Source organism: Phyllostomus hastatus, unplaced genomic scaffold, assembly GCF_019186645.2.
Source record: "Phyllostomus hastatus isolate PE091 unplaced genomic scaffold, TTU_PhHast_1.1 phas_contig_34, whole genome shotgun sequence".
Lineage (NCBI taxonomy): Eukaryota > Metazoa > Chordata > Mammalia > Chiroptera > Phyllostomidae > Phyllostomus > Phyllostomus hastatus.
The window spans coordinates 62859528-62881360 of record NW_025333857.1 but is presented as its reverse complement, the minus strand read 5'-3'; the positions used below and the strand labels follow the sequence as shown (position 1 = coordinate 62881360).

The 21833-nt window shown below is 45.4% G+C and overlaps 1 protein-coding gene across 2 annotated transcripts in view; it reads left to right on the top strand.

The window, feature by feature from the left end:
• The window catches only part of ASTN2 (astrotactin 2), an 821211-nt gene that overhangs the window by 786452 nt on the left and 12926 nt on the right, over positions 1-21833 (top strand). For both annotated transcript variants that reach the window (XM_045840430.1, XM_045840429.1), the window contains exon 21: positions 20074-20174. In XM_045840430.1, the coding sequence (XP_045696386.1) occupies positions 20074-20174 (101 nt within the window). The remainder of the gene's footprint in view (positions 1-20073; positions 20175-21833) is intronic.

Sequence of the window (21833 nt, the reverse complement as noted above, 5' to 3'; positions counted from 1 at the left end):
CTTCTGCATTCCTTGCGTAGGCAGTGGTGTGGCTGAAATTGGAAATCTTATGGCTGGCTCAGATTGAAAGAGCTGTGCCCAGTGTTGGGGATAAACTTGTAAGCAGCTAACTATCCTGGGGTACAGGGTAACTTGCCCCATAATGAAGGCATGGAAGTTCTGAGGGGACTCTAATGTCTAACAGCCGGTGTAACTTGGGGGAGGTACAAATGCTGGGTCTGGAAGAATGGATACCATTGACCTTTTAGGATCAGGGAAGTTGCTGCATCACAGGCAGAGGCAACAGCTGAAATAAGGACCAGGAGGTGGGAAGTTGAAGGAACAACACATAAGGGAACAGCAGAAAGCCCAGGAAATATATAGTGTATGAGGATGGGGAAGCAGGACTTGCAAGATTTATATATAAATATATATGCAGACCAACGAACTATTAATTCATTTCGACCAGTAATGAGCAGGTCATACACAGTCTGGGTTTTAGAATGATCTCTGTGGTGCACGGGTTGGAGTAGGGAGATGTAGGGGGCTCATAAAGTAATCCCGGTAAGAGGTAAGGAATCTGCTATTGGAACAACAGCAGAGGGGGGCGTAGAGGAGGAAGTAGCAGAAGAGAGTCACAGGATGTGGTCACAGGATGCTGTGCTCACAGTTTTCTTTGGGATCTATCAAAGGCAACCAACCTGGTTTCAGGTCCTGACTACCACTTAGTAGTTGGGTAACCTATTGCGGGGGAAAGAAACAACCTAATTTTTTGAGACCAAGCTTTTTCCTGCATCCAAAATGTGGGAGTAATAAATTCTACTCCAGTGCACGTGAAATTTTTAAAAAGTATTCTATATGTCAATTTCTGGCACCTAGTAGGTCCTTTCTTCCTATCAATTTCCTCCCATCCTTTCCATTTGCTCCAGCCTTACAGCAGCCAGCATTCATATTCATTTTCTCCCTCCACCCCCTTACTGCCCAACTTCCCTCTCTCTGTCCCTCTTTCCCCAGGATGCCAGAAATGAAATAACATTCTTTTCGTGTTTGTTCTAAAGCTCCTGGCAGCCTTCCCATAGACCCCTGGCTGGGTCAGGACTCATTTGCATTAGCATGTGTGAGGCCAGCATGAAGGGGAGGGAGAGGCCCTGTTTTCAGGGAGTTTCATCAGGCATCCATGCCAGAAAAAGGAGAAGTTACTATTTCTTTCTGGGAAACCTTCACAGATTCATACCAGCAAGGAAGGCTGGGGAGCTGTCTCGCTTGTGGAGAGGTTAGCGGGGGACGAGCCGCGTGCCTGACTCCCACGACCTTCTCCCACTCCTCTCCTCCTTATCACAGTCCTGCCCCCACAAATCGCTCCTTCAATGTGTGAAGTCATTTCAGACCATGAATAGATTGTTCTTAATCCTATCTATGGCTTGCAACAGGGAGAGAGAACACAGAGGCAAGGAAGGCCCTCAGAAACTGCAGGCTAAATAAGCAGCAATTTTGCTGGCTTCGAGATGGATATTAAATCAACAAAAGCATCTTTTTAAAAGAGGGGAAAAAAGCTGAGGTGATCCCTAGAGTTGTTGTTTTTTTAATTTGTTTGTTTTTGCTTTAATCCTGTGAATTTTTAAAATAATACGCTGTCTTGGAGTTATACTTTCTTCCAGGAATCTCGGTAACCTTGTCCAAATCCAGATACCCACTGGCAGGCCAGAGAGTCCCCCGGAGGCGTCTCGGGAGCACGACTGGCACCATGAAATGTGACACAGGAGTGCGCTATTTACAGAGGGGCAAGCCGAGTTGCCTGGCATTTTATGAGACAACCTCCCATAACTTCCCGTTACTCTTTTTCAGTTCCTAGTCCAGCCATGTCTTCTTCAGGCAAGATTTTTGCCTTCTCCCTCCTAATAGTATTCATGTAAATACCTGAGGGGAAAAACAAAAGAATCAGGATAGGAATGGCTGTTACAGTAGAGAGTTTTTGATATGCGAGGCCCTATTCTAAATGCTTTCCACATATTAACCCCTCCTTCCTTTCAATAGCCCTTTGAAGACAGTGTTTTATTGTCCCCATTGTACAGATGAGAAAACCAAAGCCCAGAGAAGTTGAGAAACTTGCCTAATACCATGCACTGGGCAGTGGCAGAGCCAGGGTTTAAATTCAGGCAGGCTGGCTCCAGAGCCCCAGGTCCAGGCTCCACAGAAATCGCATGAGCATGTAAGGAGCCTATCGCACTCCCGGTCTCGTGCTCTCACCCATCACACGGCCTTGGCACATGCCGTGTTGTTTCTTCATCCTCCAGTTCTCAGCCTGAATGCTGCTTTTTCAGATCAGCCTCCGCAGAACCCGTCGTCTGAATTATGTCCCCATCCCTTTCCATTATTATAGTGATTACACTTTGCAATGGCCTATTTAGTCTGTGCTTAAGTAGACCTGATGGTCTGTGAGGCTGAAGATGGTATCTGTTTTATGTATCTCTTTATATTCAACTGCACACATTCAGAAGGCACTCGATATATATTTATTGGATAAATAGATTAATCATAGCTCTTATCCCATGAGACAATTTGTGTTCACCCCTCACTGTAGAGAAAAGGAAAGAAAGGCCCACAGAGATTTATTTCATAAATGGGGAGAATCACTGAGAGAGTAAACGGCAGAACTAGTATTTGAAAGCAGATCTTTTCTGATCTCAGAGCCCATGCCCAGAGTCTCTGCACTGTATTTCCTGCTGCAGAGCCTATTACAAGGGGCCAGTAGCAGGTATAAGACATGGTGGCTGTCCTATAGAGCTCCCAGTTTTACTGGGAGGGGACAGATGCGTACACAGACTGCAATACCAGAAGCCAATTAAAATCGGTGAACTGATTCTGCAACATCGTACAGATCAGCTATGGAAAAAGGTGCAGGGACAGGGTGTTTTGGAAAGCCAAGAATGACCTCCTCCGGCCTTTCTTTATCCAGTGCCCACTTACTCCTTAAGGGAGTGCTCCAAGGTAGCATCCTCTTGTAAGCATTGGTGCTTATTCGTTCTTTTTGTTTTCGGGGGTTTGCTTCTTTCTCAGTATGGCTTTGCAGTACCTTCCAGGGACCCAGAGGTAAACAGCACATCATCCCTGCCACCATGGAGTTCACGATAAAATGTGTCCCTTGGATATGAGAGCTCAGAGGAGAGAATGCCTCTCAGCCCAGTGAAAGCAGTTCAGAAAGGGAGACAGTTTAGTTGGGTTTTAGAGGATGAACAGGATCAGTAAGGTAAAGACAGGGAGGGGATGGGGAAACGTTTTTCCAGGAAGAGGGGGCCACAGGGGCCAGGTGAGAGAGCCCTGGTTGCATAAGCAGGCAGTGGTCGAGGTTTTGCTGGCTGGTCACTAGGCTGAGCTGCAGAGCCAAGCAAGGGACAAGAGTCCACTAGAGTCCTGTTAGCAATAACAGTTACCTTCTGGGACAAGAACCCGCTGTAGTCTTGTGAACGATAATTACCTCCCCCAACCAGTTCTTAAGCACTTAGAAACATTAAACATATGGTTAAACAGTACTTGTTTAATCTTCACAGCAGCTTTCCAAAGCATTTTCTGGAGGATGTGTGAGTCTGGACTCTTGGATATAAGTGACAGAAACTCAAATCACAGTTGCTACTGGAAAAAATGGAATTTATCCAATAGATGTGCTGACTTCAGCCCCAGCAGAATCCAGGAGCTTAGATGATGTGCTGAGAACTCTGTCTTCTCTGTCTCTCTGCTCAACTTTGTTCTGTGTCAGCTGTATTCTAGGGTCAGTTTTTCTTAGAGGGGGAGTTGGGTATGGACCTTGGCAGCCACAGGCTCGGATGGCCCTTCGTGCCTGTGGTCTCAGAGAGAGACACACACCCTTTTCCTAACGTCCCCATCAATCCCAGGAAAGAAATCTGGTTGCCTGGCTCATGTGATGTCACCACTTCTGTGGTGGGAGGCGAGTGCATCAGACAGACAGTGCTGCCCAAATCACAGTGAGAAGTGGAGAAATGGTTCTGGAGTGGATACGGGCACCATGCTTCCAGGAAAAGGGGTAAGAAAGGCTCGGTAAGGGAAACAAACAAAAATTGTTGTCCTCAGAGTCTTACCACTTTCACCCCACAGGCGAGGACACAGAGGTTCGCAGAGGTGGAGCGCAGAGCGGGGTCCATCCCCCTGGATCCTTAACCACTGCACTGTCCTGCCTCACCTCACAGTCCACGCTCTGTCTCAGGAAGGAGGAAAGCCCCACGACTCACAAAAATGGGCTAGGCAAGGAGTGTCCCAGAGAGAATGGGCCGGTGTGAATCTGAAGCAGGGTGCTGCAGGGCACTGCCCAGCAGTCCCAGCCTCACACTCAGGCTCCAGGAAGCGTTTACTGAGCCAGCGATGTCGAGGCTCCTTGGTGGGAAGGGGACGGCGTGAAGGCAGGCGGTCTCTCCGAGAAGCTGGAGAGCAGGAAGGTCTCAGTGCTGCCTCACTCCTTGGCCCAATCCAAACCCCACAGTAATTTTTTTTCTGCCAGAGGGACAGTTTTGTCTTCAAAGTCAAGGTGAATGCAGTCCAAGGAGGCCTCAACCAAGCAACTGATGAAGTGCCAGCTCTATCACGCTGCCACTATGTGTGTCTGTCCTTGATTAGCAAGACCCCTCCCGACCCTCCCTGCAAACATCTAATTCCCTGAATGTGAAACATGCACAATAAACCCTGCTTTGTCTTGCTTTCAAGGTTATTTTCGTAATAAGCTCTGTGAAGTGTAAATTGATTGGCGTCAGGGATGCGTTCATTTGTTTTGCTTTAATCATGAAAAGGAAAATAAAATGCAGAAAGTACGGAGACAGCACAATAAGCCACCATGTGCCCACCATGCAGGGTTATAATACATGTCAGGACTCTGTCACATGTGCTGCAGAGCTTTCTTTTCTCCTAGCGCAAGTTTAGACCAAACACTTGAAGCCCTTACCCATTTCATTCTGCTTGCCCCTGCCTCCTAAGACACAGTTTGCATCAGTCTTAAATTTACATCCGTCTAGTCCAAGAGCAAAATGAGTTTATATTTGCTTGTTTATGTGTTCGCTTGCTTTTTCGGTTTTTAAATTCCACCATCATTCCTAGTTTCACATATTAGCTATTGAAAGTATAGTTGCTTCCAGCTGACACTTGCAGTTTTTAAATTTATTATTAATATTTGTTTAATTTATGTAACAACCATGTATTTAAAAGCCAGGCACAGAAAGTCCCACTGGGTCTTATCTCTCTTGGGAACCTCTCCATCCCCCCACGTTTTATGTCAATACCTGTAAGAATATAAATAAATATTTTAATAATGTATTTTTCCAATCTCCTGCTTACGCAAAGTCTTACGTCACTGAGAGCTTGTCCAGCCGTGGCGAGGTCTTATCTGGGCTGGATGCCCCAACCATGCCCAGCCAGCCAGTTGTCCTTACTCTGGTAACTCAAGGTTTCTAAGGCCAATGTGTCTAGTCGACCAGAGAGGCTTATCTTCCTGGAGCAAAGGGAGCCAGATGGCAGCATGGCTCTGAGATACTAGACAAAGGCTATGTGGGGTCACTTGAGTTCACAGTGGCGATCAGACCTGCCGGCTGGAGCAAAGAAGGGCTGGATGGTGGCAAGTGTGCAGGCATGGTTGTGGAGGCAGGCAGACCATGGTTCGAGCCTTGTACTCTGCTACACACTTTGGCAGGTATCCTTCCAGAGTACCTGCTGGACTCTGAGCCTGATTCTGCAGCCTGCAGCTGGGGAAGGGAGAGGCAGCTCCCTTGCAAGTTCCTTGGGAAAACAGGGGTCAGGCATGTAGCATCTGTATGCTTGACACTTAGCAGACATAGTAGCTGATGGAAAGAAGTGGTAAGCTGTGTTCTGTGGGCAAGCAGAGAACAGGACGGTATAGCCCAGAGAGCAAGCATTAGAGGAGTGAGAGGAGAAATAAATATTCAAAACACAGTGAAAATTGCCTAATATAAAAGCTGTCTGGGGAACCCACTGACAGTCCACGCTAAGTGGGGGGGAGGCAAGATAACACTTTTGGGGAAGAGCACTCCACTCTCAGCACTGTGCTGAGTCCTCACTGTGAACCTGTTCACTGTGCTCAGTGTCTATACAGCATACCTTGGAGGCAGGGGGCCTGGGTTCAAATCCTGGATTTGTCTGAACTTACTTTGTGACCTAGAACAAGTTGATTGCCCTCTCTGAGCCTTAGTTAAATAAAGGGTTAGATGAGCTACTTGACAAGACTATCCTGGTGCCAGTTTCTCACCTTGTGAGGCTGCTTTGGGTTGTCTGTAGGAACTCAGAGCTGCCATATACAAGGCTCTCCTCGACGCTTTCTGGGCAGCTGCCTGCAGCTGCTCTGCTGGTTCCCTCTCTCTGTTGAGAGTCCTAGCATAGTGTGTTTTCATCGTCATCCACCTTTTATTGGAGAGTCGATCTTTAAGTCATACTGTTTGCTCCACCTAACTTTACCACCATTGCTTTGGCTTTCCTAAGTTGCTGAGGGGAACAGCTCCCAGCTTTTGCTAAGGAAAGACTTCCCCAACTCCCTTATACCTACTCTGACTACTTTCACCAGTGCCTAACTTTGTCTCCTGTCTTGTTCACCATTCACTCATAGTCTTGGATGTGTCTTACCTGCCAGGTGTCTTTTGGGTTAGTATCGAAGTGTGGTTAACTCACAGTGGGGGTGCTGTATAGCACAGAGAATACAGACTTGGGGTCAGGTAGACTCTGGGATTGGAGCCTCCTCTGCAACTGACTACCCGTGTGATGCGGGATCTCATTTCATTTCTCTGAGACTCTATTTCTTTATCTGTAAGTATAGATAAATGTAGATAATATGCTCTACAATCTAAGATTGTTGTAAAGAATAGTTTAGGTAATACATAGCCAATGATGGCAAAGATGTTATGTATATATGAGGTAGATATATCTGGTCTAGTTAAGTAAATCAGGAGCCCCTTGAGAGGCAGGGGCTGTGTTTTCTTTCTTTTGAATCTCTTCTCACACAGTGTCCACTGGTGCAGAGTGTTGCTGGGCTGCACCTGCTTTTATAACAGCTGCAGCCAAGGCACTTGGGTGCACATAGACTTCTAGAAATGCTGTACAGTGAGCAAACAGCTGTTTAAATAGACACGGAGGGACTAGTCTCCCTAAGTCTTTGAGCTTGTGAAAACTGTAATTCTCCTTCTCCTCCTCTTTCTCCAACCCCACTAGTCCCCAGCTTTCCAATGCTGAGTGTGGGTAAAAGAATCCACCTTGCCCTTAGCAGTACCCATGTTTTTTCTTATACCCTACCCCCCAGTCCACACACACACACACACACATGCATGCATGCCTATTCACATGCACAGACACATGGACATTTGCATCTGTATCTTCATTTACTCTGTAAATATTTGTTGAAGACTTACCATGTGACCTAGTACAGTTTTTGCCACTGTGGATCTATCAGTGAAGAAAACAGAGTATATCTTCGTTACTGTGAATTTTATATTCAAGTGGGACTGACAGACACATCAATAACTATAACAAACAGGAACATTGCATAATGTATCTGAAGATTGTAAGTATTTTGAACACAATGTAGAGCTGGGTAAAGAGTAGTCTAATGCACTTCTAGGTGTAGCAGTTGGGATGTCATTGAAATGTAAAAGGGAACCTTACTGAAAAGTAGGCATGGGCACAAGGATTTGAAGGAAGTGAGGAAAGGAACCGGACAGAGAACATCTCAGACAGAGAGAGGAACCCACGCGGGTTGCTGGGAGTGTGCTAAAGGTTCAAGGTGAAGCCACACTGGATTGAAAACAGGTTTTCTTTTTTTTTCTTTCTTTCTTTTTTTTTTTTTTTTGCTTGTTTGTCAAAGAGATAAAAAATTCAGATGAGGGTCATTAAAAACAGTAATTGTTACCATGGGTGGAGCTGTTACCATCCGTCAGGAATTTGTCTAAGGGCATATTCTCTACTCTGAGGAATCCTAACCGCCCCTGTGAGTCCGGAACTGTGTTTACTTTATTGACAAGGAAACTGAGGCTGGAGGAGGGAAAGCACTCACCCAGCGTCACATAGCCCATAAGCAACAGAGATGGTGTTTAAACTCAGATGACATTTAAACTCAGAACTTTTTCCCTAAGCTCAGACTCCTACCTTTACAAATAAATCAAATCGGTAACCACCCCCTTCAGGTTTCATTAAGGTCCTCAGTTTTCCCTTTAAGTAACCCTTTCTGCTTATGTGAGCAAGTCAGGGGCAAGGAGTGGGGCACAGGGTTTGTGTTCAAACCCAGAATTCGGGAAGCTGCAGATTCAAGAGATACGGGCACCAAATTCCTGCCACGACCACCTTATGGAGGTAGGATCCTTCTAAACTGACATAGTATTTTTTTATAGAGCATTTTATGTATCTATTTTAGATCTACTTCACAGACCATGAAATTTGCCCTTAAATTCACCCTTTTAAAGCATACAATTTAGTGGATTTAAGGACATTCACAAAGTTGTGAAATCATCACAGCTAATTCCAGAAACATGTTAATCACCTGAAAAAGGAAGTTGATGACCATTGCCAGTCACTCCCGTTGCCCCCTCCTTGCAGTCTGGCAGCCAGGAGCCCCTTTCTGTCCCTAGGAAGTTGCCTGCTGTGGACATTTCATATTAATGAAATCGTACAATGTATGGTCTTTTTGGTCTGGATCCTTTCACTTAGCATAATGGCTTCAAGGTTCGGTGGCATTGTAGTGCTTTTTATGGTTGAATAATATTCAATTGTATGAAATTACAACATTTTCTTCATCCATTCATCAGTTGATGGATAGTTGAGTTGCTTTCCACTTTTTAGCCATTAAAAATAATGCAGCTATGAAAATTTGCGTACAGATTTTTCTGTGGACATGTTTTCTGTTTTGTTTTGTTGTAAAATTTTTAAAAAGATTTGATTTATTTTTTGGAGAGAAGGGAAGGGAGGGAGACAGGGAGAGAAACATCGATGTGTGAGAGAAACATCAATTGGTTGCCTCTTGCATGTGCCCCAACCTGGGGTGCAGGGTGGCCTGGCCTGCAACTGAAGCATGTACCCTGACTGGGAATCGAACTGGCAACCTTTCGGTTTGTGCGATGATGCCCAATCCACTGAGCCACACCAGTCAGGGCTATGTTTTCAATTCTCTTTGGTATATACCTAGGAATAGAATTTTTAAAGAGACTATTCTTTCCCCATTGGATTATCTTGGCACTCTTGCTGAAAATCAGTTCATTGTAAATGAGTGAGATCAACAACTGGACTCTCAGTTTTACTCCACTGATCTATATCTATCCCACCTCCATGTCAGACAGTATTGATTACTGCGATGTTGTAGTAATTTTTGAAATCAGGATGTGTGAGTCTTCGAAACTGGTTTTCTTTTTCAAGATGATTTTGGAGTAGCTTGTCAATTTATTTGCAAAAAACACCTCCCCTGCAAAAAGCCCGAGAATTTTGATAGGAATTACATTGAATCTGTAAATATATTTGAGATTATTTCCATTTTAATGATGCTAAGTCTTCCAATCCATGAACATTTATTTAGGTCTTCTTTAGTTTCTTTCAATGATGTTTGTAGTTTCTAGTGTATGTGTCTTACACTCCCTCTGTTAAATGTGTCCCTAAGGGATTGATTCACTAAGTGTTTGATGCTACAAACAAATGGAATTATTTTAAATTTTCTTCCCCTGGTGGTTTATTGCTAGTATATTATAATACAATTGACTTTTGTATATTAATCTTTTAACATGTAACCTTACTGGACTTGTTTTTTTTTTAAGATCTATTTTAGAGAATTCCTTTGTTTGTCTATATAAAAGATCATGCCATCTGCAGATAGACGTAATCTTGTATTTTCCTTTACTATTTGGATGACTTTAATTTCTCCTTCTTGCTTAACTGCCCTGTCTAGAACCTTTGGTACAATGTTGAATACAAATAGAGAAAGTGGACATCCCAGTCTTGCTCCTGATTTTATAGGCAGGCTTTTGGTTTTTACCATTGAGTATGGTATTAGCTATGGGTTTTCCACAGATGCCCTTTATCAAGTGTGGGAAGATCCCTTTATTTATAGTTTTTTGAGTGTTTTTATCATGAAAAGATGTTGAGTTTTGTGAAAGCTTTTTCTTTGTTTATAGAGATGATCATACAATTTTTGTTCCTTATTTTATATATATTTTTAAAGATTTTATTTATTTATTTTTAGAGAGGGAAGGGAGGGAGAGAGAGAGAGAAACATCAATGTCAATGTGCGGTTGCTGGGGGTTATAGCCTGCAACCCAGGCATGTACCCTGGCTGGGAATCGAACCTGCGACACTTTGGTTCACAGCCCGCACTCAATCCACTGACCTACGCCAGCCACGGCTCTGTTCCTTATTTTATAAATACAATGTATTATATTCATGGACTTTCATATGCTGAATCTTGCTTTCATGGGATAAATCCCACTTGGTCATAGCATATAATTTTTATATGTTACTGGATTTTATTCATATCTTGTATCTGTATTTATAAGGGATATTGGACTTTCCTTATGGTGTTGGCATCTGTTTTTGATGTGCGAGTAATACTGGCTTCATGCAATTTTACATTTTTGAAAGATTTTGTAAAAGATTGGTATTAATTGGTGTCCACATTTGGTAGAATCACTCATAAAGACATTTGGCGACCCCACTGTTTTACAGGAAAAGAAAGCAAGGTGCACAGGGAAAACTCCCCCCAAGCTCATAGGGTTGACCAGGGGCAAAGCCTGGGGAGTTCAGGGTTCAAAGCCAGTAGTTCACAGTGTACATTGTCTCTAATTCTCCTACTACTACTGAAAGCAGGTGTTGTCAAAATGTAACAGATGAAGAAACTGAGGCTCAGAGGCTTACAGTAACTTGCCTATGTACCCAGTGGCTGAGCTGAAGCTCTAAGGAAACCTTTAGAAAACAATGGCCTTATTGCTCATAGCACCGGACAGGAGCATTGCCCTTGCCCAGGGGTTTGATTCTCAAGAAGCATTGTTCCCACTGTATCTTCCTTGGGTACTATGAATAAGCAAGACAAGCAAGATAACATTTGCTCTATGAAGCACTGTTCTAGGTGTTTTCCGTATTCTTTCTTACAACAGTCTTTTGAGACAGGTACTGTTGATTTCACTTTACAGATATGGAAACTGAAGCCCTCAAAGATGATAGGAGTAGGAAACAGAGACATGACACAAATTGAGCCCCACAGACTCCAAGTGCAGGGCTTGTCCTTGCTCCCTAAACCCATCCCTCCACCCACGGGAAAGCGCAGCTCACACATGAGATGGAGACTGAGCTCAGCTTGAACTAAATAAGAACCATCCTGCCTGAAAGTGTTTCCCTAACTCAATGCCCAAGAGTGAATCCAAGGTGGTGGCCTCTGCTTGGCCTACCCCCTCTGGACTTGGCTTTGGCAAAATGCAGTCTCAAAAGGCACCGTGTGAGAAGAAAAAGACTTTAGTCAGATGTGTGAAGAGGAGCCATGTCAGTGTTGGAAAAGGGTGACTAGTGATGGTGTTCCTGTACTAAGAACTCTTTCTTGTCAAAAGTTGGGAACATGGAATTCATCCTCTTAATAAAGTAACCTCCTCTGAACTGTGACTCAAGATTCACTTGGGACCAATGAATACCTAACAATTCTATCTATTTGGAAACAGCACTGGACCTTTAGTTAGGAGACCTATGCCGGCGCCTGGCTGAACTATATCTGTGCAGTCTTTGGAAAGTCAGTTCAAATTTCCATGGCCCACTTGCCTCCTTGTAAAATGGATTTAATAATACACACCCCTTAGGCAGTTGTAAAGAGAACAGAAGATGACTGTATGGAAGCTCCCAGCACTCTGTCTGATACGGAGTAGGTGCCCAGGAAATGGGCACGGACTCTCTAAGGTACTTTCACATCCATAATGACCATTTGGTCATCACAGAATCCCTGTGAGGTTGTTGATAGGCACAGGGAAATCGAACGGTCTGGCCAGAGCCACATGGCTCATTAACAACAAGGTTAACCCACAGATCATGTCCTCTCTCTCAATCCAACATACTTCCAAGGTATGCTTTCCTGCAAAACATTCTATAACTGAAGTCATTGAAAAATTCCTGTTTTCTTTAATCTCAGTTTCAGAGAGTCTGTCCACTATACAATAAAGATATAAGAAAAAGGCCACAATTTTCTTTAAAGATCCCAAAATTTCAAGTTGAAGTAGAATAATCAAGCATTCATGCTTAACTCCTTCCTTGACTTGAAACCATAAAATTGGTCTGTGTCTGCTTTACCCTAAAACAACCTATCAGAAAATGAATACCCTCCAACTAAGAAGTATGGTGCGTCCAACTCTGTGTTGTCATGTATTCCACGCCCTGAAAATGAAGAGGAAGAGAGGGGGAAAGAGAAGAGGACGGGCTGAGAAGAAAAAGAAGGACAAGGACAAGAACTGCTGTGAAGCCAAGTGCCCATCTGAATTTTTCCTTCAAGAAGTGTCAGACTGTACTAGGCAGATGAATGAATGAGCTCCGACAGGTGGTTCGCATAGTGTTTGTATATTCAAATCCCTTGACATGTTCACTCCTCTAGTGCTTTTTGGATGGGGAGGGTAAGGATCGTCACCACTTTTTAAATAGGAAAACATGAGATTCCTGTAGGCGGTTGACATTCCCGAGGGGTACAGCTGAGAGGAGATCCAGGTGGCCTGCCTGCCCATGGCTTAGGCTGGCATTTTAAAGAAGGAAAAAAGGACACACCTGAAGCCAGCTTAGGCAGAGACAAGAATAGATCTTCATCGATGTGCTCATAGCACTGCACCTGGCCTTCTCCCTGCTCTTCTGTGAGCGCCCTGAAAGCAAGGACCTCACTCGTTCTCCATGAGTGTGTCTCTCCTGCTGAGCAGGGTGCCGTGCACCTGGTGGGTGTTCTGTTGGTACAGACACACACATAGCAAAGCTGCTGTGAGAACTACTGACTCCTCAGTCAGGTCTCAGAGATAAACGCATCCTGCTTTCATTGTAAATCCTGCTTTCATTGTAAATCTATGTAAAAGTCAGTACTACCATCACCCATTTCTGAGTTCTGGTGTTCTTGGCACCAGAACGTGAGGGCGATGCTCACATCCCGTTGAATCTCGGGGACTTGGCGGGCAGAGCAGTAGTGGCTGTCCAGCACTGATTCTGGCTTGATGTTCTCTTTGCCTGAGCTTCGCACCAACATCAGTTTCAGACTTGGCGCCCCCCTCTGAGCTCTCTTTGCTGCCACCCCCTCCCCAGTTCTTTACCTGTTCGCTCATGGACTTGGAGGGGTTGAAGGGAGTGCAGATGGGGGGAGCTGATGTTTAGGGTCTAACCAGACTGCCCCCCCTCTGTCCCAGGAAGGGCTTCCCAGTCATGCCTCAGATTGGGTTGTTTTCAAAATAGAAACCAGGGCTCTCCAGTCCTTAATACTATGACGGCCTCTCTGCTGGAATTCACTATTTATGTTGGTAGAAAGCATGGCTTGTCAGCCCCAGTTGGGAGATAAGAAGTTTGGTTTTTGGCGCCGGGTGGGGGTTGGGATGGGGGTGGGGGCGTGGGCGGTACCTGTGGAATGGGGCAGGGATTCATAGCAACCCCTGGCTGCCCATCCCCAAGTCTCACTTTGATACTCCTGGGTGGAAGCAGAACAGATGTCTTGCCTGGTGATGAGCATCCAGCTGGGGAGAACTTCGCACATCTGAACTCTGGCAGTTGGCGCATCCCGTCTTGCCCAGTGCCCTCATTTCACACGCTGGGAAGCCTGGGGCCGAGCACAGCGGTACTTGCCCAAGGATGCACTGCTTATTCAGCGTCTGAACCCAAACTGGGCTTCAGATATTCATCAGGCAGTTCTGGCATAAGACCTGGAGACAGAAGGGCTTGGTGACCTCGGATAGTCAGTCACCTGAGCTCACCGAGCCTGTGTGTGAAACAGGAATGAGTTCTGCCCTGGCGTCAAATAAAATAATGTATGCAAATGATTTTACGCTGAGCACTATTGAGGCTCTAGATCAGGGTCAACACACTTTTCTCTAAAAGCCCAGCTAGTAAATATTTTAGGCCGTGTGGGCCGTATGGTCTCTGTTGCAGTTGCTGAACACTGCCACTGCAGTGCGAAAGTATCCAGAGACAAGATGTTTTAAGTAAATGAGTGTGGCAGTGGTCCATTCAAACATTATTTACAAAAACAGGCAGCAGACCAGATTGAGCCCCTGGGCCATAGTTTGTGACCCCTGCTCTAGGTGTGTGGAAGTTGTTACAGTTACTGTTGATGACATAACAAACGACCTTAAAGTGTAGTGTTTTAAAATAACCATTTGATTATGCTGATAGATTTTGTGGGTCCAGCATTAAGACAGGCCACAGCAGGTTGGACTGTGTTTGCTCCATGACATCTGGGGCCTCAGTTTCAAGGATTTAAATGTCAGAAGTGACTTGACTACTTGGGCTGAAATTCCCTGAAGGGTCCTTTACTCATCCGTCCCGAGCCGGGGCTGGAGGAACAGCCTGAACCCCAGGACTGCTGAGGTGCCTGCAGTGGCTTTTCCATGCGGCCTGGCTTCATCACACCAGGGTGTCTTTCACGAGGCTCAGGGCTCCAAGTGAGAGTGTTTCAGCGAACAAGGTGGAAGTCGCATAACCTTTTATGACCCAGACTCGAAAGTCACCCGGAGTCTCTTCTGCTGTGCTTTGTTAGTCAAAGTGCTCGTGAACCTGCCCACATTCAAGGTGAAGGGACATAGAACCTCCACCTCTCAATGGCAGCAATGTCAAAGAATGTGTGGAAGGGGGGCACTCATTTTAAAACCATTATAAAAGAGATGAACAATTTCAACACATACACACACACATTAAATAATGGTGAAAGCTTACATAACCATTCACCATGTGCTCAGCTGCTCAGACCCAGGTCCTGTTTTCAGTATTTTATCCCTCTCATATCTTTTTGAAGTTGGTAATAGTATCATCACAGTTTAAAGATAAGAAACACTGAAGAACAGAGAGATGAATTAGCTTGACCAACATCATAAAGATAGTAGGTTGTAGACCCAACATTTGAACTTAGGGAATCAGGCTCCAAGGACTGTTCCAACCACACACATCACACCCTGCTTCACTGTGGTCGTGGAACGAGAATGCTCTTCCTACTCACTGAGCAGAGCTCGATTAAGACCCTGAGTCTGTGGACTGCCAGGTGTCTAGCAAGTTTTCCTGCCGATCATCAATTACAAACATTATTATCTACCTGCTTGGGGTCCAGACAGTTCTGTGTACCACCATGGGCAGTCAATGGGAAGAAGGGTGATACTTAATTATGTTAATAAGAAAGGTAAAGTATAAGTGGGGGGAATTGAATTCTGATTTAATTCTCACAACCCCATGAGATGGAACCTCTGTCCCCACTTTACAGATAAAGAAACCAAAGCCCCTGGTTAAGCGCCTTCTTGCCTAGTAGCTCATGGAGTTGCTATTCAGACCCAGGGTAGTCTGATATGCAAGCTCATGTTCTTTGCCATACATTCCAATAGAGAAAGTTCTGGAATGGATAACACTGTCTCTTCCAGAAGGACAAACCCCCAGTCTCTAGAAGAATATTAGATCTCGCCTGTCCCTCAGAGGTGGCCTTGGTTTAGTTCTCTCACTGCAGGGACAAGTGACTGAGACCCAGGGAAGGGCAGTAGGTGCCCCTGGCCTTCCACCTGCTCAGACCCAGAGCTGGAGCTGCCACATGGTGCTGGGAATGGCAGGGAAGGGAGCGATGGTAGTTGGAGGTCGGGAGGGGGGCGGTGGGCAGCGAACTCAGGGGAAGTTGTTTGCCAAAACTATGTGGAGGGAAGAAGCATTTTACAAGACCAGGGCTTCTGGCCTGGAAACATCTGTTTCCCTTCAAATCAGCAAGGAGACTTTTGCCTCCCCAGAATGCCTAAATCATGTGGCGGCTAGGGAAGAACAGGCGTTGGCCTGGAGACTTCAAACGCATTCTCCCGTACTCTCGGGGACCTGGTCCTGACTCGGGCCTCTGGGGCTCTGTCCCTGCTCTTACCCCCTGTCAGATCCGTGAGAAGCTCTCACCGCCAATTAACTTCTCAGTTTCATTCTCTCACCCCTGCTGCGAGGAGGTCTGGGGCCTTGGATGGGACCAACAGCAGCTTCCTCTCCACCCACCCTCCTCTGATCTCCACTAGGACAACTAACTCTGCGTGTGGGGGGGTGGGGAGTCAGAGCCCTGGGTTGTGGCATCGTAATAACACTACAGAGAATAAAAGCCACAGCAGTCTCTCATGGAGTGCTGGCACATGCCAGGCAGCATGGCGAGCACTTCCATACCACATTTCATTCATTCTAAAAATGACCATATGCAATGGGATGTAATGTTATGACTTCTTTTTTGTAGATGAGTATGTTGAGGCAAGGCTTCACAACACATGCGGAGCCAGAATGTAAAACTAAATCACCTGATTCCAAAGCCATGTTCTCAGCTATTCCATTCTTCCACCTCCTGTAATGACCCTTTAGTCTAATCGCATTTTGTTCATTTTACAGATGGAAAAGCTGATTTCCGTAACTGATTTCCAACTCATAGTTGATTGAGTCATTCACTCAGTCTGTCATTCATTCTGGAAAGTATTTGCTGGGCTCCTCATGATCTTGGTAGATGAGCACCAGATATAGGTGGAGAGAGATGGGTAGAGCCATATTCTGGTCCTGAAGACCCTCACTTGCTCATGGGGGCAACAGAGAGGTGTACAGGCACTGACCTATGTTTGTGACATGTGCTGTACCAGGGTATCTTGCAGGGAGAGAGGCTTTCCAGAGGAGATGGGGTTTGCTTCAAGGACAAGGTGGAGTGGGGCAGGTGGAGAAGGGGGACCCAGACAGAGGATACAGCATGCACAAAGGCAGAGAGGTGGAATCTGAGTTCTGGAAGCATTAGCAACCGGATGCGGTCCTATTGAGAAGCAGAGTTGGCAGCAGATTGGTAGACAAGGCTGGATCTGTGGCCAGAGTTCATGTGTGACTCAGTGATAGATGACTTGCTATTCAATGAATGAACATCTAGACCCAGCATTCAGGGTCCCTGGTAAGAAATTTGGACTTTGCCCTGAGGATGTTGGAGAAACATTGAAAATTACTTTGCATCTGAATAGTCAATCCCAAGGCACTTCCCCACATGTTGAAATCTCAATACACAAGGACCATATTGCTTGAGGCAGCCAGGATTTCAAAGTGCACAGTCTGTGGAAAAACTGGGACAGGGACTCAGGTTTTCGGCCACCTTAGCCAGTGTTCTTTTCCTTGAAACAAGGTCAGAGGAAAAAATAGCAAGCATTGGAGCCGGGAGCTCCAGGTTCCTACGTAGCCAACCCTACTTCATCTGTGGAGCACCTCTTACAGTAACAGTGCCCCACAGGTGTGGTGGGTGGGACCCAAGTCAGCTAGCTGTGCATGAAGCAGGGCAGTGCAGAGAAGAAGCACAAGGAGGAGTCAGAAATCTAGTCATTGTCTTTACTCTGAATTTATTGGCAACGCGTCCTTGCTCATCTTTGTTCTTTTCAGGCCTCAGTTTCCCCACCTGTAACATGCGGGTGTGTGTGGAGTTTGGTGATTGCTCAGGAATTCTAGTTCAAATTTCAGTGGATTACAGCCTGTCTCAGTGGGCAAAAGAAAATGAAAGAAGTGAGCAGAAGGTAGCTGACACCTGTCATAATCCCCTGAGGAACACAGAGGTCTGTCTGACTGGGCCCTCTCTCAGTCCCTATCTCTCCCACCTCGCACTCTGCTCCAGGGGCATGTACATGGGTCTGTCTTTCCATCTCTCCCTCTCCCTTTCTCTCTCTCTCTCTTCTCCACACCAGGGGCTGCCGTGCTGTTCCCCTCACAAAGAGCCCCCGCCAGGCCCTGCCTGGTCCCCTAACAGCTTTCAGATGTGTCTCTGGAACAGTTCTACAATTACAGCTGAGACAGGCAGAAAGCGTATGGCCTTGTGACTTTTGACCCAGGCCTGTGAGGTTGACATCTTCCTCTTTCTCCACCCCTCCGCCCCCACCGGCAGGGTGGCCTGAGGCCTCCTCCATCCTGAGGCCTCCACTGACACGTTTGGTTACTCTCTTAACACAACTAGAAGCTCCTTTCTGGGAGCAGAGATTGCAGCAGGCCTATTAATGATCATTATGTCATTGAATCCCGATCCCCAACTTGTGAGATGTAGATCATTTCACCCTCTTTGACAGGTACAGAGACTGAGGCTCAGAGAAGGTGATGTGACTTCCCAAAGAATGCTCAGCCAGCAACTGGGGAAAGCAAGGATTCTGCCCAGGTTTTATACCCCGAAAACCTAAAACTACTTCTTCCCAGAGTGCCATTATTCATGCTGCCTAGCTAAGCACAGAGGTGACCCTGGACCCTCTTGTGGAGGAAACGTATTGCAGAAGCACCATGGAAACTTAAGTAGCCAATGGGAAAGCAGTGTTAAAAGTCCACCTCCTCATGTTTGGAGGCTCATTCACATATTCCATTCACTCCAGCCTTTTATGTTTCCCTCAGTTGAAATGCATCCTTTTCTCTTCCACTCCAAGGAAAAAGCTTTCTAACGTGTACTGCTGCACAAATAAGTGCTCTTATATGGTCTTTATAAAAATCTGCATCTTCCAAACCACTTGTCATGCACACTCCATGGAATCCTTGAGACAGCCCATGCACTGTCTCCCAATTATTCCCATAATGTTGATGCAAAAACTGAAATAGAGAAATGAGAGGTGATATGCTCGAGTTCATTCATTTACTCCCGTATTTACTGAGTGCCTGCCGTGTACATAGTACTGGGTTACTTGCCGGGGCTATAGCAATACCAAGCTAAAGTATACACGTGTTGGGAGCTACAGGCTGGGGGTTGGCTCCTGCCTCCACCACTTTCTGGATGGGTTGTTGTATATGGGTAGAGAGTGCTTATACATTACTGTCCTTACCTCCCCACTTTGCCAGTTGCTTATTCTCACATCCTGGAGCTTCCTTGTGATCTTGCTTTTAGTGCCCCTGCAAGACTTCCCAATCTGAATTTGCCTCATGCAGCACTTTCATTTCACGCCCGTGCACACTGACCTGTGAGGTGGACAGCAGTCTGGGTATCACAGGTGCCTGACGCTGTAGACATCCTGGAAAAGGAGGGACACATCTTCTACCTAGAATAACTCTGAGACTCCCTATCATGGCCCACAAGGTGTCCACTGATTTTCCACATCATGTCATTTTGCCAGGTCCACACCAGCTGCCTATTCCTCCAACAGTCTGGGATCCTTCTCTCCTCAAGGCCTTTGCACTTACTGCCCTCCTCCCCCCTGCCTGGAAGGTTCTTGCAGGAGGTCTTCCTCCCATAAGCCAGTTCCTTATTATTCAGTTTCCAGCTCAAACCTTTTCTCCACAGCAAGGCCCTTGTAGACAAACCTGTCTGAAGCACCCACATTACCTCCTACATCAGTCTTCTTCCCCTTATCCTATTCTATTACTTCTCGCATTGACAATTATACTATATTTTGTTTACTTCTTTATTCTCTTGATAAAAGCAGGGACTTTGAATCTCTTGCTCATTATAACCTGAGCCCCCAAAATAATTCCTGGTACATAGCTAATGCTCAATAAGTATTTGTGAACTAAGTGAATGGAGTAATATAAGTGAGTACACCCAGCTATCCAGGACCACATTGGGGTTCACTTCTGAAGTGCTGGACTGAGATGGCTCTGTTCCTCAGTAACTATGAGCCCATGGAAGGATACACAGTCCAAGTCTCAGTTTTCTCATTGGTGAAATGTAGGTGATAATAATCCCTGCCTTCTAGGCTTGCTTACTTGTAAATTAACAGATTAAGCGCAAAGTGCCCAGGAGGCAGTTGGTGCTCAGTAACTGCTTTATAATTATCTCTTTTTTCCCCTGGAATCATTTCTCCAATAGCCTTAATTTTCTTGATCATACCCGTGCTATGATTTTTTTGTTCCTCCTTGCATTGATTGCCCAGGGATTCTCTGAAGTCACAGCCCAATGCTCTGTTTTCTTGCTGTGCCATATAGGTTCACTCTGTATGCTGTGGATACACGAGGGAGGCACTCGGAGCTCAGCACAGTGACCCTGAGGACAGCCTGTCCACTGGTAGATGACAACAAGGCAGAAGGTAGGTGACCCATTTCTTCGCTTCCCAGGTGACTCCCATATTATCTCTAAGTTTTATATCCACTAGTCACTAACCACCAGCCCTTTTCCACCCCCACACGTATTAGCATTGGGAGGAGAAAGTGATGGAACCAAGGGAGGAGGAACACTGAGCTAAATTAATCAACATCATGAAGGAAACCCAAAAAGACCAACAATACCTTTGCCAGTGCACAGACTTGCTCCTCTTTTATAGAATTTGTCTAGGTTTTGATTTAGAGTCAAGAAATGATGGAGGGCCAGAGCCCCATGACTGTGCCCAGACCTTCAGTCTAGACTTCTTAGAGACCAATTACTTTTGTTCATTTCGATCTGTGCTGGGAGCTGGCAAATCAGTGGCACCTAGAAGACCACTTCACCTGCCGTACCCATGCACACATCACAGCATTAGATTTCCCATCTAGCTCAAGGGTGGCCTCAGAATTCTCAGCCTAGAGCTGCAATGAGCAGTTATCAGTCAGAGTTAGCATTCAAGATTAAACCTTTTTTACTGTTCTTGGTCCGTGGGGATGTAAATATCAGGCAAAACACCTGTCAAAAATAGAACCAATCAATGGACTCCACCATACACTTCATTCTTGGACAATGCGTAGATGCAGTCTCTCCATCAGAACTGGCAAAGATATGATAGTAGCTCACAGGTCCTGGTGGCTCACTTCAAGTTGAGCAAGTACTTCCTAAGAGCCCTGGGACAAGATTGCAGAAGAGACATGGTCCCCACCTTTCAGGAGCTTGCATTCCAGAGGGAGAGAGACATTTCTGCAAAAGGCTGGGTAACAAATGTTTTGTGTGCAAGCAGACGAGAGGAAATGGTGAGTTATTCAGTCTCAAAGGCAAAGGGGTTTGAGATATTTTCCTGATAATTTTATTGTATCATTACTATTTAAAAATAGTACATTCATATCATTTAAAAAAGAAGAAAAAATCAGAATAGAAAATAACACAAAGTCAATGTTCCTCTCATCCTGAATCCAAATCCCCCATATTCTCCTAGAGGTGAAGGTTGTGAGCAAAGATTTGGTGACATATATAAATTTTGATTAGAGTCTTCAAATGTGAAATGATGTGCCTTCTACTCGGAGAGCAGCCATGATGAATTGAAGCTATATTAATTAGTAGGAGTAGCTGAAGGAGTATGAATGGTCATGAATGGCAAGCAGAAGAGTCTGGATTTTCTTTGAAAGACTTTTGAATGGAGACCTATCAGACTTGCTCAGAGAAATATGTTGGGAAAATGACAGAGGGGAGATGGAAGGAGACTATGAGATGAGCTCAACAGTTTACTTGAGCCTCTATACTTGTTTGAAACTTTACATCAAGTCACGGGCACAAAACGTATGTTAACAAGTAAGCCTGCAATTATGAGCACTAATTTTGTGCCAGGCCCTCTGACAAGTACAATACTTTATATCAAGATTTGAAGTTAATCCTCCCAGTGCCTCTCAGAGTCGACGTTGTTGTCACCAGCTGATAGGAAAACTGACCACAGCTAGTTAATGACATGTTCAGGATAGAGCTAAGGTTTGTCTGCTCCCAAAGACCACACATGCACAGATATGCCTCTCTTGTTGCACGGCATGTTTCCGTCCCCCCTTTTGCCTGCTGTCCAGTGATCTGTGTC